Source organism: Danaus plexippus, chromosome 30, assembly GCF_018135715.1.
Source record: "Danaus plexippus chromosome 30, MEX_DaPlex, whole genome shotgun sequence".
Lineage (NCBI taxonomy): Eukaryota > Metazoa > Arthropoda > Insecta > Lepidoptera > Nymphalidae > Danaus > Danaus plexippus.
In genome coordinates, this window is record NC_083557.1 from 519292 (window position 1) to 544160 (window position 24869).

Genomic DNA, 24869 nt, shown 5'->3' on the forward strand with positions numbered 1-24869 from the left:
TTACCGTTATCAGAGTTTTTCGGTCTTTTTTAGACGTTAAATTATTATTTATGAAATCTTTAAGGATGTCCATTATAATTTGTAATATTATTTCCAGAGACCAAAGAAGTTAATTTTACTGTGCTATTTGTTTTGTTTTGCTCCCAAGAGGGTAGTTTTATATCCCTGCTCACCTTATTTTATGAACCGTCAAATGATACGAATGTTTTATTTATATATATAATAAATATATAAAAAAATGCTCCAAGCTAATAAACAGTTAAATGCTTTAAAAAAAGATAACCAACCGTTGTGCTGAAATCTCCTGACACATGACCGTTCTTCTGCCAGTTAGGTCTAGTTATAAATAGACATAAAAAATAAGTCTAAATGTGACAACAAACAAAACATCCAAATAAACAATTGTGTGAACCCTATCTACAGGCTCAGGGGATCTCGGATGCAAAAAAAGATAGTAAATTAAAAGCAAACTTTATTACAATAAAATTCTATGTTAGACTTATTTCAACCTATATATAGTTTTCATCGGCGGGCGCTCGTTTGTAGAAAGCGCGCGACACGTCCTGCCCCCGGAGCCCTAAGCAGGAGAGGTGGCCGTGTCGCCACAGCATCATGATGCCGAACATTATAGGAACAGCCAGCAGGACCCCTGGGCGCAGATAACAAAACTTCACTCGTGGGCTTTCAATAAAAATACTTTTACCAAAATAAGTATGGGCATTTATAGTTGGCCTGAAGTCAATCACACGAAGACTCGCGCGGGTATATATAAAGAAAATACAAAATTTCATCCAAATTTTGGAAGCGTCCATTAAAATTTAGAACCAAAACCCATCACACTCTTCTTTCGACTTTTTATAGCTCGAAAGGAATTTGTGTTTTATTATTTTATATCTACACAATATTTGGATCCTTCAACTTTAACTCTTTGTACGATTAACTCTTAAAATATGAGGATATTAACAATGAAAGATCCTACAGTTAAAATTCTCTTAGCCTCTTACTCCGAATCCCTCCCACCAAGAAGTCACTCACCGATGAGAGTCCCTAAAAGCATGGCCCCGTCCCTCTCAGGCCTGTGGCCGTACTTGTCCAGACAGCGAAGCGTTCTGTGCCCAGCGTTCAGGTGGTAGAAGGTGTAACCTTTCATCTCCACTGGCTCGTTACATCTAGAGAAATCAAAATGTCTTATTCGGTTCAATCTTAGATTGTTGCTTCCATTTCTGTTATTTGACGGACTCTCGTCGATGTTCCGTGAATCGAAAGTAAATATTGTTTTAAAATAATTGTATAACATTTACGCTTAACAAATGAATACTTTAACTTAAATATACCGTGAACAATGTGGTTGAGCTTTTAGTACGGATAAAAAAAATTATGGACTCTAAACTACTACTCATCATCACCATCATCATCATCAGCCTATCGGTGCCCACTGCTGAAAGGCCTCTTCTCACTTGGAGAAGGTTAGAGCATTAATCACCACCCTTGCTCAAGACGGGTTGGCGATTTCAATCTTATAATTTGAAATTATAAGTCCAGGTTTCCTCACGATGTTTTCCCTCACCGTCCGTCAGTGGCGTCTTAACACTCTTAGAAAATACAAATTACTACGCGTCTTATTGTAATACATTTTTACCGGTTATTCTAATACTTCAACCAAACATCACGGGTGGACGAGACGTGAGTGCGACACGCAGTTAATCAGAAAAAGTATATATTATTAAAAATGAGTATTTCGCGAAAATATGTTATTGCCGCATATTAACTCATTTGACAATAGATGTCGCTGTTACTCTGACGTTATCAACATTTTTAATATAAGCGCCATCTATTATATTCTATGACGCAACAGGACGAGATTTTCTGGAGAACACCAGTCCGAGTTCAGCTCGTGGGAATTATTATTCAATCTATATTCTCTATGTTTAATATAATCCAAGTCAACCCAAAGAATTTACATAATTATAAACATTCTCCATATTAAGTAAAATAATTAACATTTTAAATATTAAGTACTATTTACTTCACATAGATCGTTGTTTGATAGATCTACATTCAAAATATACGGATAATAACCTCAACAACAAACTTACACCATCTTCTGCGAGGAGTTGACCGCCTTGGACTCCACGAGCGGTACCAACATGTCCACCATCCACTGAGTGGTACAATCACAGAGGAAAGGGTTGTTGGAGACATCCACTTTATCCAATAAATCCCAGCGAGATACGAGCTGGGAGTCTATCTCAGACAGATTGTTGGACTGGAGATACAACTGGAAGAGATTTACATGGAAACATGGAATGGGGAATTTAAATGTTTTAGATAAATCATTCTTATAAAGATAAAATAACAAAACATCAGACAAACAACGATTCAATTATTTTTTAATCTAATTACAAATATTTTAAATTATCATTAATATACATATAACATAATTATTAAAGTTTTTAAGTAGTTTCTATAAAAGAAAGTATCGTTTTATTATACCGCAACTCACCTCTTTAACGATAGGCCAGTCGTAAGTTTCTCCTATATCGTCAGGTCTAGCCAATGCCTTGGGGTCAACTACCCTCAATTTTGGGTTAAAGCTGATATGCAGTCTCTGTATATTTTCTAACCCAGCGAGGGCACCAGCACCGATACGGGTGAGTCGCTTCATGTTGCACATGTGCAGCTCTTGTAGTTTTCGAAGCCGGGGGAATCCCCTAAGGAAATGTTATGTCCCGTTTAATAAGTACCAAATAAGTTTATGCCCTTTACTTTGCGTGTTACGAAACTATATTCGATTCTGTTCTAGTTTCGTACTGAGCTTGATGTAGCGCTCGGTTTAGAGACTTCAAGTTATAATTTGCAATTTTTTTTTGGCGTGGTCTTATTGACAAAAACTAACAAAAATCTGTTCCAGAGCGCTGCCATCTAACGACTGTAGATCAATGATTTATTATCTAAACATATTTTAAAAAAAAAATTGAACCAGCCCACACGCAAGAAACTTTAGAATAGGCAATATTCCTCAAAAATAGTACCAAAGATACTCTTTCTGTTTATAAATTAAAACCAAGTCATATCTAAATGTTAGCTTGCCTCGCCAACAGCCGCTATCAGTTTTGAGGTTTAAACGAGTTTAAAAGTTTGACTTGTGGAAAAATATTACCTGTAGGTACTCAGGTTATTAGTACGTCATGAATTTATATAGAATAGAAGAGATATTTAAATAATGACACTATTAAAATATAAATGCTTTAAAATCCTGTAGTTTTTAAGGCGAGAGAAGAATATTTTATGAAAAATTATTGTGCTAAAGAGGTATATAGTGCAATATGTTAAGGAGATCATATTTTTGAATTACTTGTTATCCTGCTACTTCTCTGCTGATGCCAGCAACTAAAGTGGCCTTTGACCTTGTATTACTTACATACTGTTTCCAAATAGAATGAGCAGTTTTCTTGCGGTTTGATAACATACAAGCTGATGTGCAATACTTTCCATTATTAACTCTATTGGGCCCTAGGGAAACGCAAAATCCACTCACGGGTATTTCTCTGAAGTCGCGTCGAGTTCAACGATTGGGTTCTGGTTGAGGTTCAGGAACAGCAGGTTCTTGGTCTCCTCCAGCTCTTGGGGTACAGCTGTTAGTTTGTTATCACTGAGATCCAGGTGTTCCAAGAAGCGTGGTGTGTGGAGAAACTTCTCTGGAACCTCCGTGAGGTCGCAGGAACGCATCCGAAGGACCTGGATATTTATTTAATTTGGAGTAATTAAGATTATAGTGTTACACAGAAAATACGGGAAGGACAAACAAACATATGTATTCAATTATTAATACTGACACAGTGTGTTGCATTTAATTTCTTTTGTAGTTTTGGACATATAAAATACAATGCCCTAACAGAAAACTACCCTCATGTAAGAGTATTACTATTTATATCAGCATTTAATTGATTGCTTAGAGCAAAAAAATCTATTTGCTCTTTAAATGGCCTACATCACAATTCCTTGTCCGAAATATGGTAGAGCTTCAACTGAAGAATATAATACAATACAATATAGTCATATGTCTGAACAAAGTTTCAAATCCCGTTCTGAACGCAACAGCATAGAACAGCCTTTCCCTTTGAACTGACCTTCAACATTGGCAAACTGGATATCGCTATGAGGGTGACATGGTCGATCGTGGTCAATGGGTTTCCACTGAGGTCCAGCTCAGTCAGTTCCGGGAGATGTTCGAAGAGATCCTGGTTCAGGGAGTGGAGGTCGTTGTATGCGAGGCTGAGGGTCCGCATCGACGAGAGAGGCTCAAACTCCTCGGGGGAGTAACGACCCTAGAAGGTAAGAGGAAGGTAGAAGGTGAGGTTATTGAAAATAAATTTTAGAATTAAAATAACGAAATAGCTGTACGATTTAGAATTTTGAGCTGCTTACACCGAGGTCTGAAACAAACTGCTATATTTATATATATATATATATATTTTTATTACTATTAATCTTGGATATGGGAATGCCCGTGTGGCGTTCCCGTCACACATTAATGGCCGTGGGTATAAGACCTCGTTTCTAATTTCATGCGTGCTTTAAATTTGATTGATTTTGTTACATTTTTTAGGTGTATGGACTTTAAAAATATTCCGCGCCGTGTGAAAGTTCCGAGTATGTGTTTAAATTAAATTATGTCAGATGTTTCTAAGAGTAACTATGAAAAGCGTCGTAACCTCGTATTAAAGGTAATGGCGTACCTCAAACGCGTGCGGACTGAGCTTCTCAGTGGTCAGCTTATTGTGACTGAGGTCCAAAACTGCCATTTTTTGTAGATCTTTAAAACTACCGTTCTCTATGAACTCGATAGAACATCGAGATAAATTCAACACTCTGATCGGAAGTTCGGCCATGACGGTCACATTCCTGAACAGATTCTCGCTCAGATCGACCACATCCGGTTTGAGATCTTTTAAAACTGCAATAGAGAAATAAGAACAAAGAATAAGATTGTCAAAAAGATGATTTAACTGAACTAAATGAGAGAATTGTTTTAATTTTTATATATTATAAATTTCATTACGTCATTTCTTAAATATTTTTCCCAGAGACACATTACACGCTAATGAACCCGAACATCAGCTGAACCATGTAAAGTCACGTTACAAGCATTAACTAACGCCCTTAACAACGTGTGACTTAATAGAATCATTTTTAACTTACGACTCCATTCATCTTTACTGAAATAATCTGTTAGGCTTTGATCGAAACAGTCTACTTTGACATCCTTGCAGGAACACTTCCTGCATATCCCAGTCTGTTTCCAAGCATCCTCTGTCGCTGTTGCGGTGGCTGAAAAGCGAACTATACAGTTTAACTACCCGACGATAGATGGCAGCAGCGGTCATATCTTAAATATTGACTCCACTTTTTTGTTAAGAATTATTTAACATAAACAAAAATATATCTCCTAACCATTGCTAGTAACTAAATAAGTTCGTTTAAATAGAATAGTACTTACAATTGTCGCTGAAAGCGAATCCAATGCAAGAAGTAAAAATCAGAGCACACACCGCCTTATCCATTTCCTTTGTGATTAAGTGTTCAAAACGGTTATTGGGTTATCATTTGATATTACAATCTAATCTGTCTCACGCCTTAAAACTATTGTCTCAAGACGTATTAGCTTTCATTTAATATATATACACACAAATTTCTGTAACAGAACAAAAATAAATTTAAATTAAATCGATACTCTTTCGTAAATCACGATAACCTTTTTCCATCACTATTATATTCAAATGATTGAATACAAAACTTTTTTTTATAATAATATAATATAATTCAGTCAATAGCAAGAACAATGTAACTCACTTGAAACATCACAAGGTAAATAAGTAATTACAGTACAAAAACTTTAAGCCGACCGCGGTTTCTGTTCACAAAACGTAAGTGGTACAAAACGCTTGTCTTATCTTATCAAACGCTATCAGCTGGGTAATCAATAAAGGCGGGGTGCGAATGTTGGCGTGTAACAAAAAAATGTTTCTTTCGGATTGCCTATATATTAGTGTTAAATAAACTTGGTGACAATGTAATCTCAAATATTCTTGCGGCCATTTTTATTCAGTTTTATTCCAAAAGCATATCTCAGTTCTCGTCTTGGTTACGAATTGAAAGTTAATTAACTATAACTTCTGACTGTATGAGAGACATTAGACAAGACAGTGTCCAAGAGCTGGATATATTTATTAAATAATAATAATAGTAAATAGACAAAAAATTAACATAAGAAAGACAAAGACTATTTGCGTAGCATAACCTGCCTCACCAGCATATTGACAGTGTCTAAGCGCAGGCTCGGCCAGCTTGGCACTGAACATCTTCTAAATCTTGTTGACTATCTTTAAATTTTAATAAGATGAATGATTGAAGAGAATTTTTTTTTCATTGTTTTCTTGGTAACAATGCTATTATTCAAAATTATTTGACGTAGAAAATTAATACATGTCTCTTATTTATTGCGCATTTAAGTTACAAAGAACACATTAATGTCAATCAATGAGATCTAAGACTGTCTCGAGTATTCATTTAAATAAAAATTTATATTTTCCGTTGTACGAGTACCTACTACGCGTTTTTTGTATTATTTTAAACTAAATAATTGCCGTTTTCATCTCGCCAGCCCGTGATCACGTCACGTCACGTCGGGAGTTTGTAGTTTACAATAATAAAAAAATACACCAGATAATATTAGTTTTTATTCAAATGCCAATCAAGGATAAATATCACAAGTGACTCATTGATGTGTGACGTGTCATTGGCGGAATCAATAAGCAAACGCCACTAACTAAAAGAGAGAGAGAGAGAGAGAGAGAGAGAGAGACTAATGTATAGCACTGTGTATTATTATCGTCTTATTTCTTCTTGAAATTATTGAAATGTTATTTAGTTATTAGAGGCACGAAAACAGGTGGTTTCATTGATTTATTTAATGGCATTGTATATAGTATCAGCCCTCTGTAACGACCTTAGGTTTATTGACTATGAGTAACACAAAGTTTTAATTAATTAGTAACTATGAGAATACATATATATTGAGAATAAATTTAAACAAGTCAAATGATTCGTCTTGCGCTTTCAATAAGAATAGATGAATTTAAATGAAACTAATATATTTCCGGATATACTACGCGGTTTTTATACGCCAGAAAATTAAGAAATCGATGGCGGTAGATGATAAATAACAAGGACCAACTGACAGACAATCACACCTCGTCTGCCCGTGATCACGGTTGCTGCAAAGTAACCGAAACGTCGGGATTATGTAGTTTTAAAATAATACAATCCGCGTAGTATATCCGAAATATATTAGTTTCATTTAAATGAATAAAACTCGCGAAAGTCTTAGATCTCATTAAGAATAGATGAACTACCGCTTAAGAATAAACAGAGGTGCCATACTTAAAATGTGCCCATAAATTGGTATACCCATAATTTTTCAAACAGCCCTCTCAAAATTAATCATTCAATAAGTAACCAAGTAGGTTATATTATGAAAAATAAATTAATAATTTCTAAGCGTGACATAATTATATTTTTTATATACAATAGGAAATCTTTATCGCTAGCACTGACACAACACAGATATTTATATGAAATCAAAAATTGCACCCGATATCTCTCAATACAATATAAAATTAATCATATTATTGAGAATAAGTGACAAACGGTGATAAAATCAAAAATATTCGAATTCCTTAAGCTGACGAATGCTTACTGATTAATCAGTTTCCTTTTACGATGAAAAATGTTTTTTTATCTACATAAAATCAATTCAATCCAACAGAAACAAAAATATGTCTTTCATTACAAATTGTCAAACACAAAAGGTATTCGTACATGTCAACTAATTGAGTCAAATGAACATCTTTTTAAATTTTATTGTTAAATAATTAATTTAATGTAAAACCTCTTTGCTGTCATTTTATTTTTAAAATTAACTTCCAATAATATTATTTCTATTGTAATCCAGGATAAGGAGCTAAACCATCTGACGAAATTAATGGCGTATTATAAACAAGTAAATGAACAATATTCCCATCATTAAAATGTCTTTAGAACTAAACTGTTGAAAATATCAAATAACAATTTTATTGCATTAATCTAAAATAAACTTTAGTTTAACGAAATAAAGTTCAAATCGTGATAATAATTTGTAAACAATATAAGTCCAATAATTCTCCAGGGACAGTAATCCGATGTCCGCCATCTAGCGGCGAGCGGGATGATCACGTGGTAATTGACGTTAAGTACACACTGACGACAAAACGCGGGAAATTGTTGCAATGACGCCATTTTGTTCTGTCAATTACTTATTTATTCCTGCAATTTGGTCTTTATGTTTAAAATAATTCACGTATTTATTGCTTGTTTTGTAGTTTATAGTGTTTCATATGAAATGTTGTAAAAATGTTATTACAGGTATTTATTGCTTTATTATTATCTATTCAGTTACAAAGTTATAACATCAGTATTTTCATCGACAACGTTTGATACAGTCACGTATCTTGTGTCATTAAAAATAATTAATTAGTACATAATTTAGTGGCTGTTAAGATAAAAATATTCAAAATTCTTCTCATTAGTCCGTTCTGAGACCGCGGCACTCTTAAGCCCACTTTGTCAAACTGCTTTTAAGTCACGGAATAAATTGCGCCTCAACTAAGATGGCTCTTCAGCCCTTTGAGAGCATTTTTGCTAGCTTTCAACTGTTTTTCTTTGTATTAAGGTTGATTTTCCTTTGCAAGCTCAACATCACAGCTGACATTGACAAACAATAACGAGATAGGGCTTGCAAAATAATATTCTGGTTTATAAATTATATAAAGTAAATATTTAGTGACTTTAAAAGCTCTCTTGATAGTTATATTATTTCTGTCTCACTTATATTTTTAAATAGAATAGTAGAATGTAGAATAGTATATATGTATTAATTTCAATAGACACGAATCATTTATAAATTGCACGCCCTGGTTTGATATGCCTCCGTATTTATAAAGTAACTATATAATATATTGGTTCATAAAAGATATTTGCGGGAACATTTCGGAGGAAGAGTATTTAAAAATAAGACAACTTATAACATCAAATTTTTACTATTAATATATATTTTTTTGTCTGACTGTACCGTGAGCGGAGTGCGCTACAATATCAGATTACATATCCGTCAACGCGTGCAAACCCGACCGGCAAACATGTATTACAAATTGTTTTTTCTTCTACCAAAAGACCGATTATATGTATATAAGGTTACGTAACAATACGTACAATATATATATTTGAATTATATGGAACGCACAGCACCTAATATTTTTTTATAGCGATATTAAAAGTACGCCTAAGTTTGTACTTGTTATTTTAACAGTCTACCAGTCAGTGTCGCTAAAAAAAAGCTCAAACGTCTCAAGTGTTATCTAGAATTCTAGAACATTCAAACTTATATTTCCATCAAAATTTCCCATAACGAAGAACATTATCACACACAAAACAATTCATATCAGAAGCACGATAAATATGAAACACTATTATCGTTAAAACTATCATTAAAATGATATAATCAAACGATTATTATAAATAGACCAACAATGTACATACAACGACGCCGCCGACCCCGCCATATTGAAATGTCAATTCCCCAGGTGACGTTTAACATTTGGAAGGACTTAATTCACAACAATACAGCCGTAATGACTTTGAAGTGTGCAAATATTTATAACTCTGTTTCAATCACTTTTTAATATATTATTAAAATTATATACATATATAAATATGTGTATATATATCCATATATATTTTTTTATTTTGTGTGTTTTAAGTCAATGCGTTTCATTTATACAGCCCGTTAAATTGGTATTGACGATATTGAAGTCATTATCTGAGAGCAGTTTAACCAACTGATAAAAATGTTGTGTTGTTATTTATTAATATACAAATGATTAGTATGCAAACTTTCGAAGGCAATTTTTCGGTTTTTATGAAAATCGTTTTCATACTAATGTAATTCTTCAATTAAGTATCTGTGTAATGTTTTATTATTGTTCGCGTAATTGCTGTTCTAAATTCAAAAATATTCAGTACAAAACTTCAAGACTTCATTGTTTTCTTTTCTCAATACAAAACTTACATAATAAAATATAATGTATAAATAACTCTCCCAGATTAAAGCAATCTAGTGAGATGGGGTGAAGGTACCGAAAATACTTGCTATATCTGTGGGGAGGCAGTTGGAACTGCTAAGCATGTGATGGTTGGATGTAGGGTACTCCTGGATAGCGGTCAATACTCGCGTCGTCACGATAAGGTTCCAGATATCATACGTGATACGGTTAGTCTTGCGGTAGCAAGAGCGCAAAAAGAAATAACCGCAAACGAGTGATCAATAGGTTTTGTGTGAGAAGGCACTAGGGCTATGAAACCAAACATCAAGCCTTACTCCATCCTTAAAGCAGCGTTGGATTGGACTATAATGATGGATACGTATAATAAACAATTTAAAATCCCAAAGGACATTTGTGCGTCTGCCTCCAATTCAGAGGTTTTTCTGTATTCGCCAATTTTGAGGCGCATTGTGTTACCTACTAAAAAACTTGGGCCTATCCAGAACTAACATCATTTCATTCTTGGAACGTGATTCGAACCTCGTACTAGGGCGGCCCTAGTAGGTTCGTTTCAAATTTGGTTAGGTAGAGAGAGGAGCTTGGACGGTGGAGGGGCCCCTTAAACCTACAGCTGGGCCGCAAGTCCCAGGCACTGTTGAAGCTGGGAGAGGTCCCAGCAACTCTATAAAACAGGCACCCGCACGGTGAATCCATACAATGATGAGAACTTTCGTCTAATTATAAAATAATCAACATATTAATTCAAAATTCATTAAAATATAAATCTAATACAATGAAATAGCTATTTTAATCCATCAGGCGCTAGCGTCGCCTATAAATCTTAAAAGCTGCTAACATACCGAATCAAACTGGTCATAACTGGATCAAAGCGACGCATTCCCGCCTATAATAACTGCGAATTACGTAATACAAATTCGTCAAAATACAAGTGAAATAACTTCGGCTTTATGTTATTGTAATAAGGTCGATATTCGAATATCATTTTTGTTATAAGCGCATTTTTATTTTGGCGTTATAAAAGCCATATTCAATTTTGCGCATCGAGGGGAGAACCGGGCGAACACAACTCTTTTAATTTTGTGAGCTTCTATTGAATGATTTGATTAAGGATGATGTTATGCCATACATATATATAAAAATTATTATATTAATTCACATAACATATAATAATAAATTTTATAGTAAACAAGATTATATCAGTTACATCTCATACAGTCATTTACGAATTGATTCGCAATTATAATGCATATAAAAAAATATTAAAAAAAAAAACTCCAAGTTGATATTGCGGCATGAAATCGTCCAGGCGCTTTTCCATTTTTAGTCTTGAAACGAAGGTGTGTTCCATAATCTCATTGAAATTGCTATTACACCGTCTGCTTATAAAAGCTTTTTATATGTCACCGAAATATCCGCTTATAATTTGGACATATCAACCTTTATTGTCAAAGGGCCCTTACAACATGTGTATTATATCGTAAGTTAATAAAATAATAGTTAAGTCCTGGTATAATCTTAGTTATAACGATTAATTTTAACTGTAGGTTCGTTTGTTTGGATTCAATATTAATATATAGACATATACATATACATATATAATATATATGTGTATATATATATAAGTTGTCTCGCTAAAGTCTTAGATCTCATTGTATATGTCGTTGGAATGTGAAAAAAAATCACTTTGTTATTTATATGTATTAAGCTCGAAAGATTTCCACAAATTTCGATAATTCAATTAGATTTAGTCTTAATATTTTCAAAACAGATGTTTTTTTTCGTTTTGGAAAAAGAAGTCTAACAATTTCATATCTTTATTATCTTCAAACATTAAATGACAGCATCTATTATACATAAATACGTTGCAATCAAAACATAAATGGACAAACAAGATTAATTCAATGGACCCCTTGTAATAAAGTCCAATTACTATAATAATAGCGCGCTGTTTTACTTCCAGTGTATTCTTTGGGTTTAAACGTGATATTACTTAATAATTTTCGATTTCATCACATCCTTTCAACAGGTACCGAGTTTTATGACTATTAATTAAAAATATTCTGTCACATATTCAACATGTCACCTTATAGCCTTATTATTATTTAATTACATAATACAATATTTAATAAATATTTTTTTTATATATTTGATTGATAAATATATAGGGAAAAATCGTAATAATGAACGAAATTGGACAATACGTGAGTATAAATAGTTTGGTAAAGGGAAGGCGAATTCAATTGATACAGATTGAGCGAATAATAGACACGTGTGTTTTATTATACATGTAATTCTGTTATATTAGTACCTTAAACGTTTATACAGATAACAATAAACCCTTTATTAGGGTTAAAGTTGTTCTATTATGTTCCTTACACTAGAATGATATAGAAAAATGAAATTCTCAGGCAATAAATATCGATGAAAATAATAGCAAAATGCAAGTTAATGTCTGAAGGTAAGATTTAAAATGTTAATTCTTAATTGATTTACGTCCAGCTGAATTAATATTTTTGGTTATATAAGAAATATACCATATATATATATATATATATGGTACATTTCTTCAAGCAAAGCTATCTTGTGTAGAATAGTAATTGTCTAACATTCTCCATTGATTATTATATCTAATAGTACTTTTTGTTATCGATTTTATCGATTTTCTTTAATTCAATATAATTTACACGAATTAAACAAACTCTTATTTAAAATTACCAGAAAAAAAGATTAACCTACCGTCATATATAATTTATGACTACCTTCGAGAAAAAGACGTTGGTTAGTCAACAGTGGACAGTGGTTTAGGCTTTGTTGTATTTTGTTTAGTCTTTACCATATATTTTTTAAATTAATGTAATGCAATGTAATTATTTCCTGTTATGTATCTGTTCATAGTTTACCTTTCAATTTACGCATTGCTGTTTAATTGATCAAAAAAATGACTAGTTTGGAAATGCATCTAAACTAAACAAAGACTTTCGGATGCACTCGTTTTTTCATTCTTTTATATCAACATCATCTCGAGTTTTCGGTTCCTTTACAGCAAAGATCATCACAGGCAGATGAGATGAAAGTGTAAAAAATCCAAACGTTGGGATTATGTAGATATAAAACAATAAAAAACGCGTTGTATCCGAAAATCTTTGTTTAGTTTAAATGTGCACACGCGAAAATCTTACGATGTCATTGAATGATTTTATTTTCCAAAAAATACCAAGTTTCTTTGTTATAATATAAGGTTTATTATATTAAATTTATTAACACTTGAGAGTTTTCATGGTATTAGCCTTCATCTGATACATGCAGGAGCTGTTCCAGGAATCTAGTCATTTAAGACCCTAAGGATACGAGGAATTAGGATACTGAGATTGGATCTGGGTTATTCTAACACTCAAAACATAAAATACTTCTCACAATTTCACTTTATGTATTAAATTATTCCTCTCATCTGATTTAAGGTTTGAAAATAATGCACCAGTGTATATGAATCTTATTTATTGAGCACTTTTATTTTAATATTTACAAAATATGTTTCTTTTTTTTTGGTTTCCATATCAACGATTATACATAACGGACAAAATATAGAAATAAAGTCGAAATAAAGGGAGGTAGTTGAAAAAAAAATATTTTTTTTAACTACCCCCCATTTTTTTATATATTTAGGTCAATTTACATAAACACTATAGCACATACATGTACAAAAAAAAACGATACGTGTACACTATTCGTAATTTAAATTTCTATTGCTTCGTTCGATCTAAACTAAAAAAAATATCTTATACAAATCTTAAATTAATGTATCTAATTTGACTAACTTATGCTATAGAATTAAATGAGATCGGTTTTATAAAAAACAAATAACTGAAATGACTCAAAATTACTCTAAATAACAGAAGAATAACACAAAATAAACTATTTTATTTACGTGTTGTAATGCGTGTAAGTCTCGCCAACGATGTCAACATCACTGTCGCTGTGTTCGCTCTCTGAGTCAGACGTTTGAGTTGTTGAAATTCTTGATTCCTCCTGTATTAAATTGTAATAAATGTTACTATGACAAAGTTTTATAAAAAACACACATAATTGTTGCTATTACAAGGCTTTTTTGTCAAGTTATGCTAATGTCACGTTTGGCTTAATTCAGATTTCATTAAAATTTTAACCGATGAAGTCAAAAATATATTTTCTCTACAGATATACAACATAAACATACAAAAGGCGTCCAATTATTAAACAGTATTTTATATATATTGGTAGTTTCGAAAAACCTTTTGCGTATATTAAAACATAATTTAAATACAGGCGTTTCGTTAATCATCATCATTAGCCTAAAACAGTCCACTGCTGGACAAAGGCCTCTTGGAGAACCACTTCAATACTTTACCATACACCAAAAAGCATTCAGAAGCTTGTTTCTTTTAATATATCATCTTTAAACTATATTTTTGATAAACAAAAATTCGGTAGCAAGAAATATGTCTATACAATACTACCTTTCGTTCTGGTTGTGGGTGTTTGGTTGTGAAGTTCATAGCCACAGCACCTGGTAAGTTTAAAATACATATATAATAAATAATAATATTTATTTTACACAGTTAAATTAACCACTATAATAACATTGATATAATACAAATGTACTTTGCGGTCTTACCGCTTCAGATCTCTTCAGACAAGGATGAGAAAAATATATTATGGGACATTTGATGGCCATATTTAAAAAAAAAACAGACAAAACACGTGAATCAAAATAGTTAATAAATTATGACAAATGTGAATGATATATAGTTAATCTTGTACATAATATTATAAGGATTAAACATGTATATAAATGTAACTCATATCAGATCGTAACACGATATATATTGCGAGCATACATACAAATAATTATAACGACCAAAAATATTCAACCTCTTTGCTATAAAATCCTATTAAAAAATTTCAACTTACAGACAATAAAGAGCTATATGTATATAAGGTTCATTAAATAATATATTACCAACCTTCTAATACGAATATACTATTAAATGTTGTTTATATTTCCGTTCTTCGAGTAATTAGGACCTCTATCGTTAGACCGTATTAAAAATGTATTTAAAAAAACTAAATTTTAAATTCAGAACACCAATAATAATACAACAGACAAATTAAATAAGTTTTATATAATTTTCTAACAGGTAAATTAAATATATTAATTTTATTATTAATAAAATGTTCTGTTACAATCCTCCCCAACATTTATAATTTTAAAACGCTAATTAGATCAATGTAGACTTATTAACTATAATTTGCAATTATTCTCCTTAATACAAGGCAATTAAGTGCATTCTCGTATACAATTTATCATCCAACAACTTACTCCCATTTAAGACATCAAAAGCAATCAGCGGCTATACAAATTTGAGTCTTAGTATGCGGTAATAAAGTTTCAGCTAGTTTGGACGGAATTCCAAGACGTTCGGTTACCATGGCAACCGAGACAGCCATCTTGGATCCCTAATGGAATTAAGGAGCGTCTTGAGTTGTGGCGCGAAAGCGGCGATTCCAAATTTAATTTGAGCGTCTTTGAGGTTTGTATGTGATCTATGTGTGTGTGACTTACATTATGTTCAAGTATATATTTCATATTATATATATATGTACATATAATATGAAATGCTACTTTCTAAACGTTGTGCGATTAACGTTTTTGTTTTCAAATATCAAATAATTCTTGTATTTTTTTAAATTTTAATTACAAAATATTCAGTCTAGATTAATACTTAAATAATATAGAAGAACAAAATAATGAAATCTGACACTAATTCTCTATGCATCTACCTTATGCATTGTTACTAAGACGTGTTCGTAAAATAGGCTTTTACGTAACGTGAAATCCACAAAAAAGGTTACATATTATGTATGTGTATAAATAAATGTCAAACATTATATCAAAATACGTTATGCCGTCGGTAAGAACACCTTAATCATAACGTTATTCACGTCAGTAAAACTGTTTAGCGTCAGAACATACGAAATATAGACAGAAATAAGAAAATTAACATGTGTTATTAAATCTAAAGTCTACATATTGTATACATATATCAAAGAAAAAACTATTGAAAAAAATAAAATTTCCGCATCTAGACTGTTTCAAAACCAAAGTTTTTTTTTTAATTTAATTTATAAAAAGTACTAAACGTCACTCTGACAGCGGTAATTCAATGATCCCAATGACATGTTCATTGAAATTGAAAAAATACTTAAATGTTACCAGTCTATTAGAATGAGGTTTATTATAAATAATATATATATGTATTAAGTTTTATTAAATTACGCTAAACCGCATATAGTTGATTCGTGAAGAACATCCGTTTTGAAATGTTCTTACTTCAGCCTCAGAAGAAAATCTTGGAGACCAGATATCTCAGAACAGTAATATTAAATAAGCTGGCTTTATGCAGCTTAAATAGGTCCAAAAAATTATCCATATATATTTAAAGATTGCTAATAATAAAAGTAACGTAAATAAGACGGGGAATTCTGGTTAATAGAGTACATGTGAGTAAATAGCTCAGAATATACCTGTAACGAGACACAATCGAGGACAACAATCTGTCCGCAAAGATTATACGTTATAATAAATATATCTCACTACAAGTTTTCGTGACGGACTAAATACGTTCGGTTAGCAGTATTTCGTTATAACGTAGGTGGATGATTAAATATTTATTTTTGTCTATAACTTTAAAGATAACGATAATATATGATATTAAGCAAAAATATTATTTTTTTTTATTTGCAAGAGCTTTATTTCGAAATTCCTTGTAAATAACGAAAATGTATACATCCGATTTGGGTGTACAAAAAACTTATAATATGTTAAATTGTCTTTGCATGATCAATCAAAAAGATTTATGTTAAAAAACAATCAATTAAATCAATCTACTTAAAAAATTTTCAAAAACTTTTCTTTTATTGGCCAAAACGTGGCAAACGGGACGGTCTACATGACGAAGGTAGTCACAGTTACCCATAGACGTTGCAACATAAGGGATATCGTAGATGCGTTGCGGGAAATAGTACGAACCTATCAGGTTGTTCTCAACCAATGAAGTAAATAGCTCGCTTGCTTGCTTGCAGCTATATAACTAACGAAGATCACGGCTTCCTAGCTTGGTACGTGTGCACTACATATTATAAAATAAATGAGCATCGCCGGGGCAACATCGTTGTATGGATAAAATATCATATAACGAGTGACGCCGCTGACTCCGGGAACGAACACCAAGCCGTGTGAACCAGGAGATTCCTGATACCACACAAGCTATGGATGGGATTGCTGTCCTAACATCGAGACAATCATGTAGTCTTAGGTATAGGTTATAAGTTTTAATATGTAATTCGTATTATAATATACATATAGGTAAGTTTCGAAGTGTTCCGGGATCTCTGGTTGCCACCCTGTATGATTAACTAACAAACTGGAGGTATAGGAATTTGTTGCTAATTCTATTGCAAACTTCCCATGTTTCGACGTGAGATACTTAAACACTATAACACACGAAATTTCAGGTTTGTTTATAAAATAATTACGTTTTTTATATGAAATAAAAACAAACCCTACGTTTAATTATTCAAATACATATGATATGTATTGTGTTCAGAACCGGATGGTTTAGATTAAGAAATCATCCCGGCAGATGGCGCCGCAGTCGGTATCTAAGTTATATAAAATATAAGTTACAATATGTTTTACTTCAAAATACTTTATACATTTCTGACCAAGCGAAACTGATGTTCACGGGCGGAGTTGCTCGCAAAAATTTTGTAGGTAGGTATATATTCTTAAAACGTATATAAATCGGATATAAAATCAAGTTACTTGTAGTTGATTTCAAAGCGAATAGTATTTCAAGCTAAGATTGTAATTAGAAACTTTAAAACCTTTATAACCTCCTACTTCTAAAAAAAAAATTTAAAAAAATCCACCTTCTGTAGCCCCTACCTCTCTGCTGCTGCTGTTTCCTCATCTGCTTCTTGTGCTTCATCCGTCTGTTCTGGAACCAGGTCTTCACTTGTGTCTCCGACAGGTTGAGCGCTCCAGCCAGCTCCACCCTCTCTGGTGTTGAGAGGTAGCGCTGGGATTCAAAACGCTTTTCCAGACCTTGGTATGGAAGAAAAGGATATATTTACTACGTTGGACGGATTATATATTACTAGCGACCAGCCCCGGCGTCTCACGCCTGCAATACTGATACTAAATACACTACAGACAAACTGTGGGCGTTGTTTACAAAGACATAGCGGCCCGCTGCGGTTTGCGAGGCGTAAAATTTAAATCATATGCTGTTAAGGGCCATATACATCTATATTAAATCAACAATATATTAAAGGTACTTAAATGGATAAGAATTAACGCTGTATTGATTAAAATCGCTTCCAAAATCAGCCATTATTTGTATTAAAAAGTAAATAACAAAAACATTTTATTGTGGGATATCCGTAAGAGATATACACACTGGTACACCATCGCGGATTTTTCTGTGTACTTTCTCAATGTGTGCAAAACTTAGTATGTTATTTTGATAAATCTCGCAGGGTCGGACTGCGTTTGCAATGTGAGCGGAAAAAAATTAATTATTTACACTTCTCACTTCAATCACTATCTATTAATGAAAACCGCATCAAAATCCGGCGTAGTTTTAAAGATTTAAACATACGTAGGGTTATGGGGACAGAGAAAGAGACTTTGTTTTACACTATGCAGTGGTTACTGTCTGAACTTAAAGAATACGTGAGAGGGGCCATTATTCTAGGCTTTATAACCAAAAAATTATGATTAGTAGTACGTTTGTCTGTCACTTTATGACCGATAGCATAACGCCTAAATCGGTTTTAGTGTAGTTTTCATTACAAGTTGCTGTCGTATCAAATTTGATATTATATATAGTAAGGAAGGATGTTTTGGAGGAAAATGGTGTAAATATAGATGAAAACGTTGAGATAAACGGCCGCTTTTCACAGGATTCGCATTGTACTGGAAGCATTTTCGCATACCCTTGACTTTACATCATAAAAAAGTTTTATCCACATCAGCTCAGCATTTACAGACGTACCCAAAAACCTATATTGATAATATCTTACCGATTATTAAGACGGCTGACATAAATTCGGAAATAATCCATTTTTTGTATGATTACCTATACATATTAAAAAATATATATATAAATATATTTACAACAAGAGGATTTTGAACTAATACTCACAGTTCCCGTATCTCGTTCGTAAAACGTCACACGGTAGTAACAAAGTAGGTAGATGGAAAACAGTGTGCTTAGTCCGAGGTTTTTATTCATTAGTCTCATCACACTATAATATTAACGTAGGTTATTAAAACTTGGACGACGACGATAACACTGACAGTGTTTAGTTAATGCGAACTCATGATACGGGAACAGGAAGATATGCAAATATCGTGATCATTTTTGAGAAATTCTTTCGGTTTCAATCTGTTCTAAACCTTTGAGAAACTAACGTAAATTAAAAATCTGTGACAAAAGAGGATTTGGATCTCATATTTTAACTGACGCGTTTGTACTAGTAAGTGCTGTACTGCAATTTCAATAGTGAAGATGGCTTTAATTTATCAAACTCCTGGGACCCATTTATCAAAAATATAATATGTCATGTCTTGACCACACTACAAGCTCGCAAAACAGGAAGGAAGAGCATTCTGTGTGCATCTTGAGCGGTACGCCAGAAAAATGACAAGACCAACTGACAGACATTCACATCTCGTCTGCCCGCGACCATGGTTGCTGAAAAGTAACCGAAACTTCGGAATTATGTAGGTTTAAAACAATAAATAACGCGTAGTAATAAAATATCAAATTAATTTAAATGAAAACACGCGACAATTTTATATCAATATCTTATTTAACATACTCATATATAACAAATTAATTATATATATATAAATAAATTACATGACTCCAACATCCAAGGACTCTTAGAAGTTAGAAAGAGATCGTGGAAAAGGTAAAAAGGTAAATTTCGATTTAATGCTGTAAATTAAAACGTCTATATATTTATAAACTGACTTGTATATATATATATATATATAATAGTATTGTCTGTTTGTAATAATAAAATAAAAGCATATATATCCGTGGTACATACACTAACTATTAACTAAAACAGGAAGTTACTTCCCTTCTTAATGTTACTATGAATATAAATCAGACCAACATTGATAGTCGCGGGCACAGCTAGTGTTGTATCGTACCATCTTAATATTTCTCACAGAGTCCTATTTACATCAATCTATGCTTGGAGTATATTTGGTAGGACTTTCTCCAGTTAGTTATGTCATGATTGCGTGCGTGTGTCTACTCTGATAGCAGATCTGTACCCTTTACGCTGCAAGGTTGTCCTGGATACACTTCCGTGTGCAGTGTGATGTAAACGATATATCATCAAGTAGAGATCTTTATATTTAAAAGAAAGTCGCGTTAGTTACACTATTCGTAACTCAAGAACCGTTTTGGGTTTGGCTGAAAATTGGTGGAGATATAGCTCAGAACCAGGGAAATGACGTAGGTTACTTTTCATTCGATGGAAAGTGAAAAAAAACTAATAAGTTGATCAAATCCAAAATCTTATCTGCTGTCTATCTTATGGAGGAAACTAACGCAGACGAAGTCGCGGGCAAAAACTAGTCTAACTATAAATGTGTAAACATAAAAACGTCTTAAGATAAAATTCCTGTTAAACTGCAGGGTAACGGCAGTCGGTTATTTGTGATTATTTATCTTAATGAGATCTAAGATTTTCGCGAGTTTTATTCATTTAAATGAAACTAGTATTTTTCGGATGATGTCTGAAGACATTCACATCTCGTCTGCCCTTGATCACGGTTGCTGAAAAGTAGCCGAAACGTCGGGAGTGTGTAGTTCTTTACAAAAATAAATCACGCGTAGTTTATCCGAAAAATACTAGTTTCTTTAAATTATTTATCTTATTTGAGTCAATGTTAAGAAGCAAAACTTCAATATCGAAAATGTTATCATTACTGATATTTAAATGTCTTTGCTAGACCGAAATAGACATGCAACTTCCATCGATGCAGGGAGAGGAGCTTCAACAGTGCCTGGGACTTGCGACCCAGGTGTGGGTTTAAGGGCCCCATAACTATTATTATTTGACAAAAGTTCATACTTTTTAGATCAGTGCTTGGTGATCAGCTCATGATATGGTAACTGGCAAAGAAGCCGTAGGTAATGAACACTGCCTCAGTAAAGGAATATTCTTTCTTGCCTTGGAGATATTTAAATTGTAAATAGAAGTAAACACAGAGGCTTAAACTAGCTACGTCTAATATTTTATAGAAGATAATCATTACGTCGATCTATGTAACTGTGATACCATTTGGGTAAAATATATAAAATTTACCCGTACCTGTATTGTTAGTATTTTACCTTAATAAGTAAAACTTTATTACCTGTCAATTGCGGATCAGAGAAAACAGTTCTCGCTTTTCGCCGACGGCAGTGCTTCAGCGCCGAGAGTGACAGCTCCGATGGGGTGAACAGCGCGTGGTAAGGAACTCCTGCTGACGAAATATATGTGGGGAAATTACATCGGTCTCAACGGGGCTTGAACTTACTAGCGCCGGGATATCTAGTCCCGGTCACTGTAAACCAAGCTATCGTGCCTTCCTCACTTTCGCATATGTATCAGAGCGCACACCAGGGCAGTCTGACCGCGGCGCCCTCTGTGTGCGCTGCTGTAATAGACCCGGTGTATTCTAAGGAAGGCTGAACGCGGAACTCCTGACCGCTCTCTGTGTGTGCGGGCTCTTAACTTAGGCTTTTTATGGGAACCGGAAATAGTATAAATACGAGCATGTGACGATGTTAGCTTGCGTTAGTCAGCATCGTTAGTACGAGTTAGCGTTAACTAATGATCTGACTTTTGACGTTTAATTCTTAATACTATTTTTATTAATCTATGGCTTCATTCACACTGGACTTATAATCTTTAGCACGTTTAGTGAGGTTGTGGAAATAATAAAGGCTTTTATACAATTATTGTTAGTATTTAAGGAAGACTAGGTATATTTTTATCAGAACCTAGATCATAATACTATTAAAGTGAGGTTAAGATACAAATTTTATGTCATTCATGCGAAATAATATATATATGTATATGTTTGTAATATTATTCTTTGTCTTTAGCAAACTTTTGTTAAAAATCTCGTAAACTCAATTTAACTCTATATAAATGCTTGTATAACATTAATGCGTTGATTGAAATACAATTTTTTTTTCACAAATTATCGCTTAGTTAATATGAAAACATATAATTTTTGTCAGAATATTTAAAATATAAGTAAACTATTATTCTTAACATGTCGTGTTTCATAAAATTATTGACACTTGAGAAATTTACACAGTATTCGATATGTGTGTGGACTATATTACGTATATATGGACGTGAAAATGAACCTGAGACCAGACCTAAGAGACCTCAGAGAGTGAACTATCAGATATGAGCAAGCCTAAGCAATGATACGAGTCAAGTTCAAAAATTCATCATCATCACCGTCGCTGGAGTCTTTGCAGACTCGTCGTGGTCATCACGTATCAGTGATCCGTATACATGATGACTTTCAGGGGAAGATAGTTGCAGTGGTTTCCCCATGCCTGCTGCACCAGCACCTTTTGAGGCTATTTAGACCCCAAGGCTTGCTGTATCCTCTTCCAGCCAGTTTCTCGGCTGGGCTTGTGGTTATCCCGCCACTGCTCGGTTCAAAAATATTACACGATAATTCAGGCGTCAGCAAGCTTTGTACCAGGTGGATTCCTCATACTTTAACCGACGACCAGAAACACCTTCGCATGGACTGGTGTCGCCAAATGTCAGATAAGTTCAACGGCGGTCACTCAAATGCTGTATTTGACATCGTCACTGGTGATGAAAGCTATTACTGCGAACCCGAAACCAAAAGACAATCAGCTCGGTGGGTGTCTTTCGAGGATCCGCTAACTAAGGTAAAGAAAGGAACAAGTGAAGGAAAAAAGATGTTTGCCTCATTCTTTTGTCGGAAAAGACATTTCGCGACGGCTGAGCTAGAAGACGGAAGGACAATTACTTTAGACTAAATGTCAGTCGCTGTTTGTCTGCTGTCTTGGAAAAAATTCGACAGCAGAGCCCTCGAAGAAGGGTCATTCCTCGCCACGACAATGCTTTATCGCACACCTCAAAACGGACTGTTGAACATTTGACTATAACCGGTGTTAAGATAATGAGTCATCCGCTATACAGTCCTGATCTGGCGCCCTGGGACTTTTATTTATTACCAAGAACTAAAGATAAAATTCGAGGAATTCGCTTTGCGAGCCCTGAAGATGCGAATGCAATGAAAGAAGACAATGCCATAGAAGAGTCCATGAGGCGGATGAGCCCACTGCTATTCTCAACTGTTCCATAGAATGCGACGTGGTGTAAGGAACGGAGATTGCTTCTAAAATGTTCATTGTTACCTAGGTATAATATATAGATGTCATATATTATATACAATAAGCGAACAAAGTCAGCGACAAACAGTATATTAATGATGTATCTGTAAGAATCGCGTTATTTAAGTAATCATTAGTCGTGGTGGCCTGGAGGTTGAAAGCCCGCCGCTCGTACGTGAGGGCGCGGGTTCCAAACCTGGCAAGTGCCAATGTGATCTTTTCCGAGTCAAATGTACTTTCTAAGTTTCTAGACGCCCCTGACGGACGGTGAAGGAAAACATCGTGAGGAAACCTGGTCTGATAATTTCAAATTATAAGATTGAAATCGCCAACCCGTCTTGAGCAAGCGTGGTGATTAATGCTCTTACCTTCTCCATGTGAGAAGAGGCCTTTGCTCAGCAGTGGGCTCCGATAGGCTGATGATGATGATGAAGTAATAATTAAGAGGTCTCAAGACTTAACCAAATATTCTAATACACAGCCAATAAGTGAAGACCTCCTAACATAAACTATTTTTCCTTTTTACTTTATAGCAATGACTAATAGAAGTTTAAATTATTTATTCATTGAACAAAAATATGGCGGGGAAACAACTAAAATATACACATATAATTTAAAACGGAAACAAATAAGATATGGACCCACCTTGGGACAGAAAGTACGGAGTTTCGACTGCTTTGAAAGTGTTTGGCGTGTGCAGATAAGCGCCCAGAGCGCCCATGACCTGCAAATATGACCCATCCCTGGCCGCGGGTCTGACGTCGTTGGCCACCGGATAATACTTCGGCTCGTAATCAAATCTCCGCGATTCCGGCTGTTTGAAGGTGTTCCTCCCTCTGTACAGGATGTCCTCTATGAGGAACGAGGTCTTCTGCTCCTTGTTAGGGGAGTCGCTTCGTATGTCCTGATTCATTTTTTCACATACTAGTTATTTTGTACTCACTCGCGTCGTGCTTGCGCGACGGCTCGAATCGACTGCCAGCGAGGGTTGGCCGGCCGGGGGTTGGGGGTGAGAACGCCCCTTTCTCAGAAGCACAGATTTTTGCATCTTTTTTTTTTTATTTTTTTAAACTGTTTTCATTATCTTTTTACTATAATTTAACTGGTTTATTCAACTTTTTGTACGTATTTTAACACATATTTATATCATATAGTAATATAGTTATAAAACGTACATGTATCTTAATTAATGTTAACGTATAACTCATAC

The 24869-nt window shown here is 33.8% G+C and overlaps 2 protein-coding genes across 2 annotated transcripts; both read right to left on the reverse strand.

Moving 5' to 3' along the window:
• Positions 1–455: 455 nt before the first annotated feature.
• Positions 456–5695, reverse strand: LOC116776658 (leucine-rich repeat neuronal protein 3-like). The gene is made up of 9 exons (XM_032669906.2): positions 5501–5695; positions 5203–5331; positions 4740–4957; positions 4131–4328; positions 3539–3738; positions 2504–2711; positions 2097–2278; positions 1036–1169; positions 456–649 (listed from the first exon to the last, which is right to left on the reverse strand). The coding sequence occupies exons 1-9, from the start codon at positions 5562–5564 to the stop codon at positions 510–512; spliced, it is 1473 nt and encodes a 490-aa protein (XP_032525797.2). The 5' UTR covers positions 5565–5695; the 3' UTR covers positions 456–509.
• Positions 5696–14007: 8312 nt separating this feature from the next.
• On the reverse strand, positions 14008–24756 carry LOC116776684 (brain-specific homeobox protein homolog). Its single transcript, XM_032669935.2, has 5 exons — positions 24305–24756; positions 21640–21747; positions 18145–18303; positions 14654–14703; positions 14008–14186 (listed from the first exon to the last, which is right to left on the reverse strand). Exons 1-5 carry the CDS (start codon positions 24570–24572, stop codon positions 14082–14084), a joined length of 690 nt encoding a protein of 229 aa, XP_032525826.2. The 5' UTR covers positions 24573–24756; the 3' UTR covers positions 14008–14081.
• Between the last annotated feature and the right edge of the window lie 113 nt (positions 24757–24869).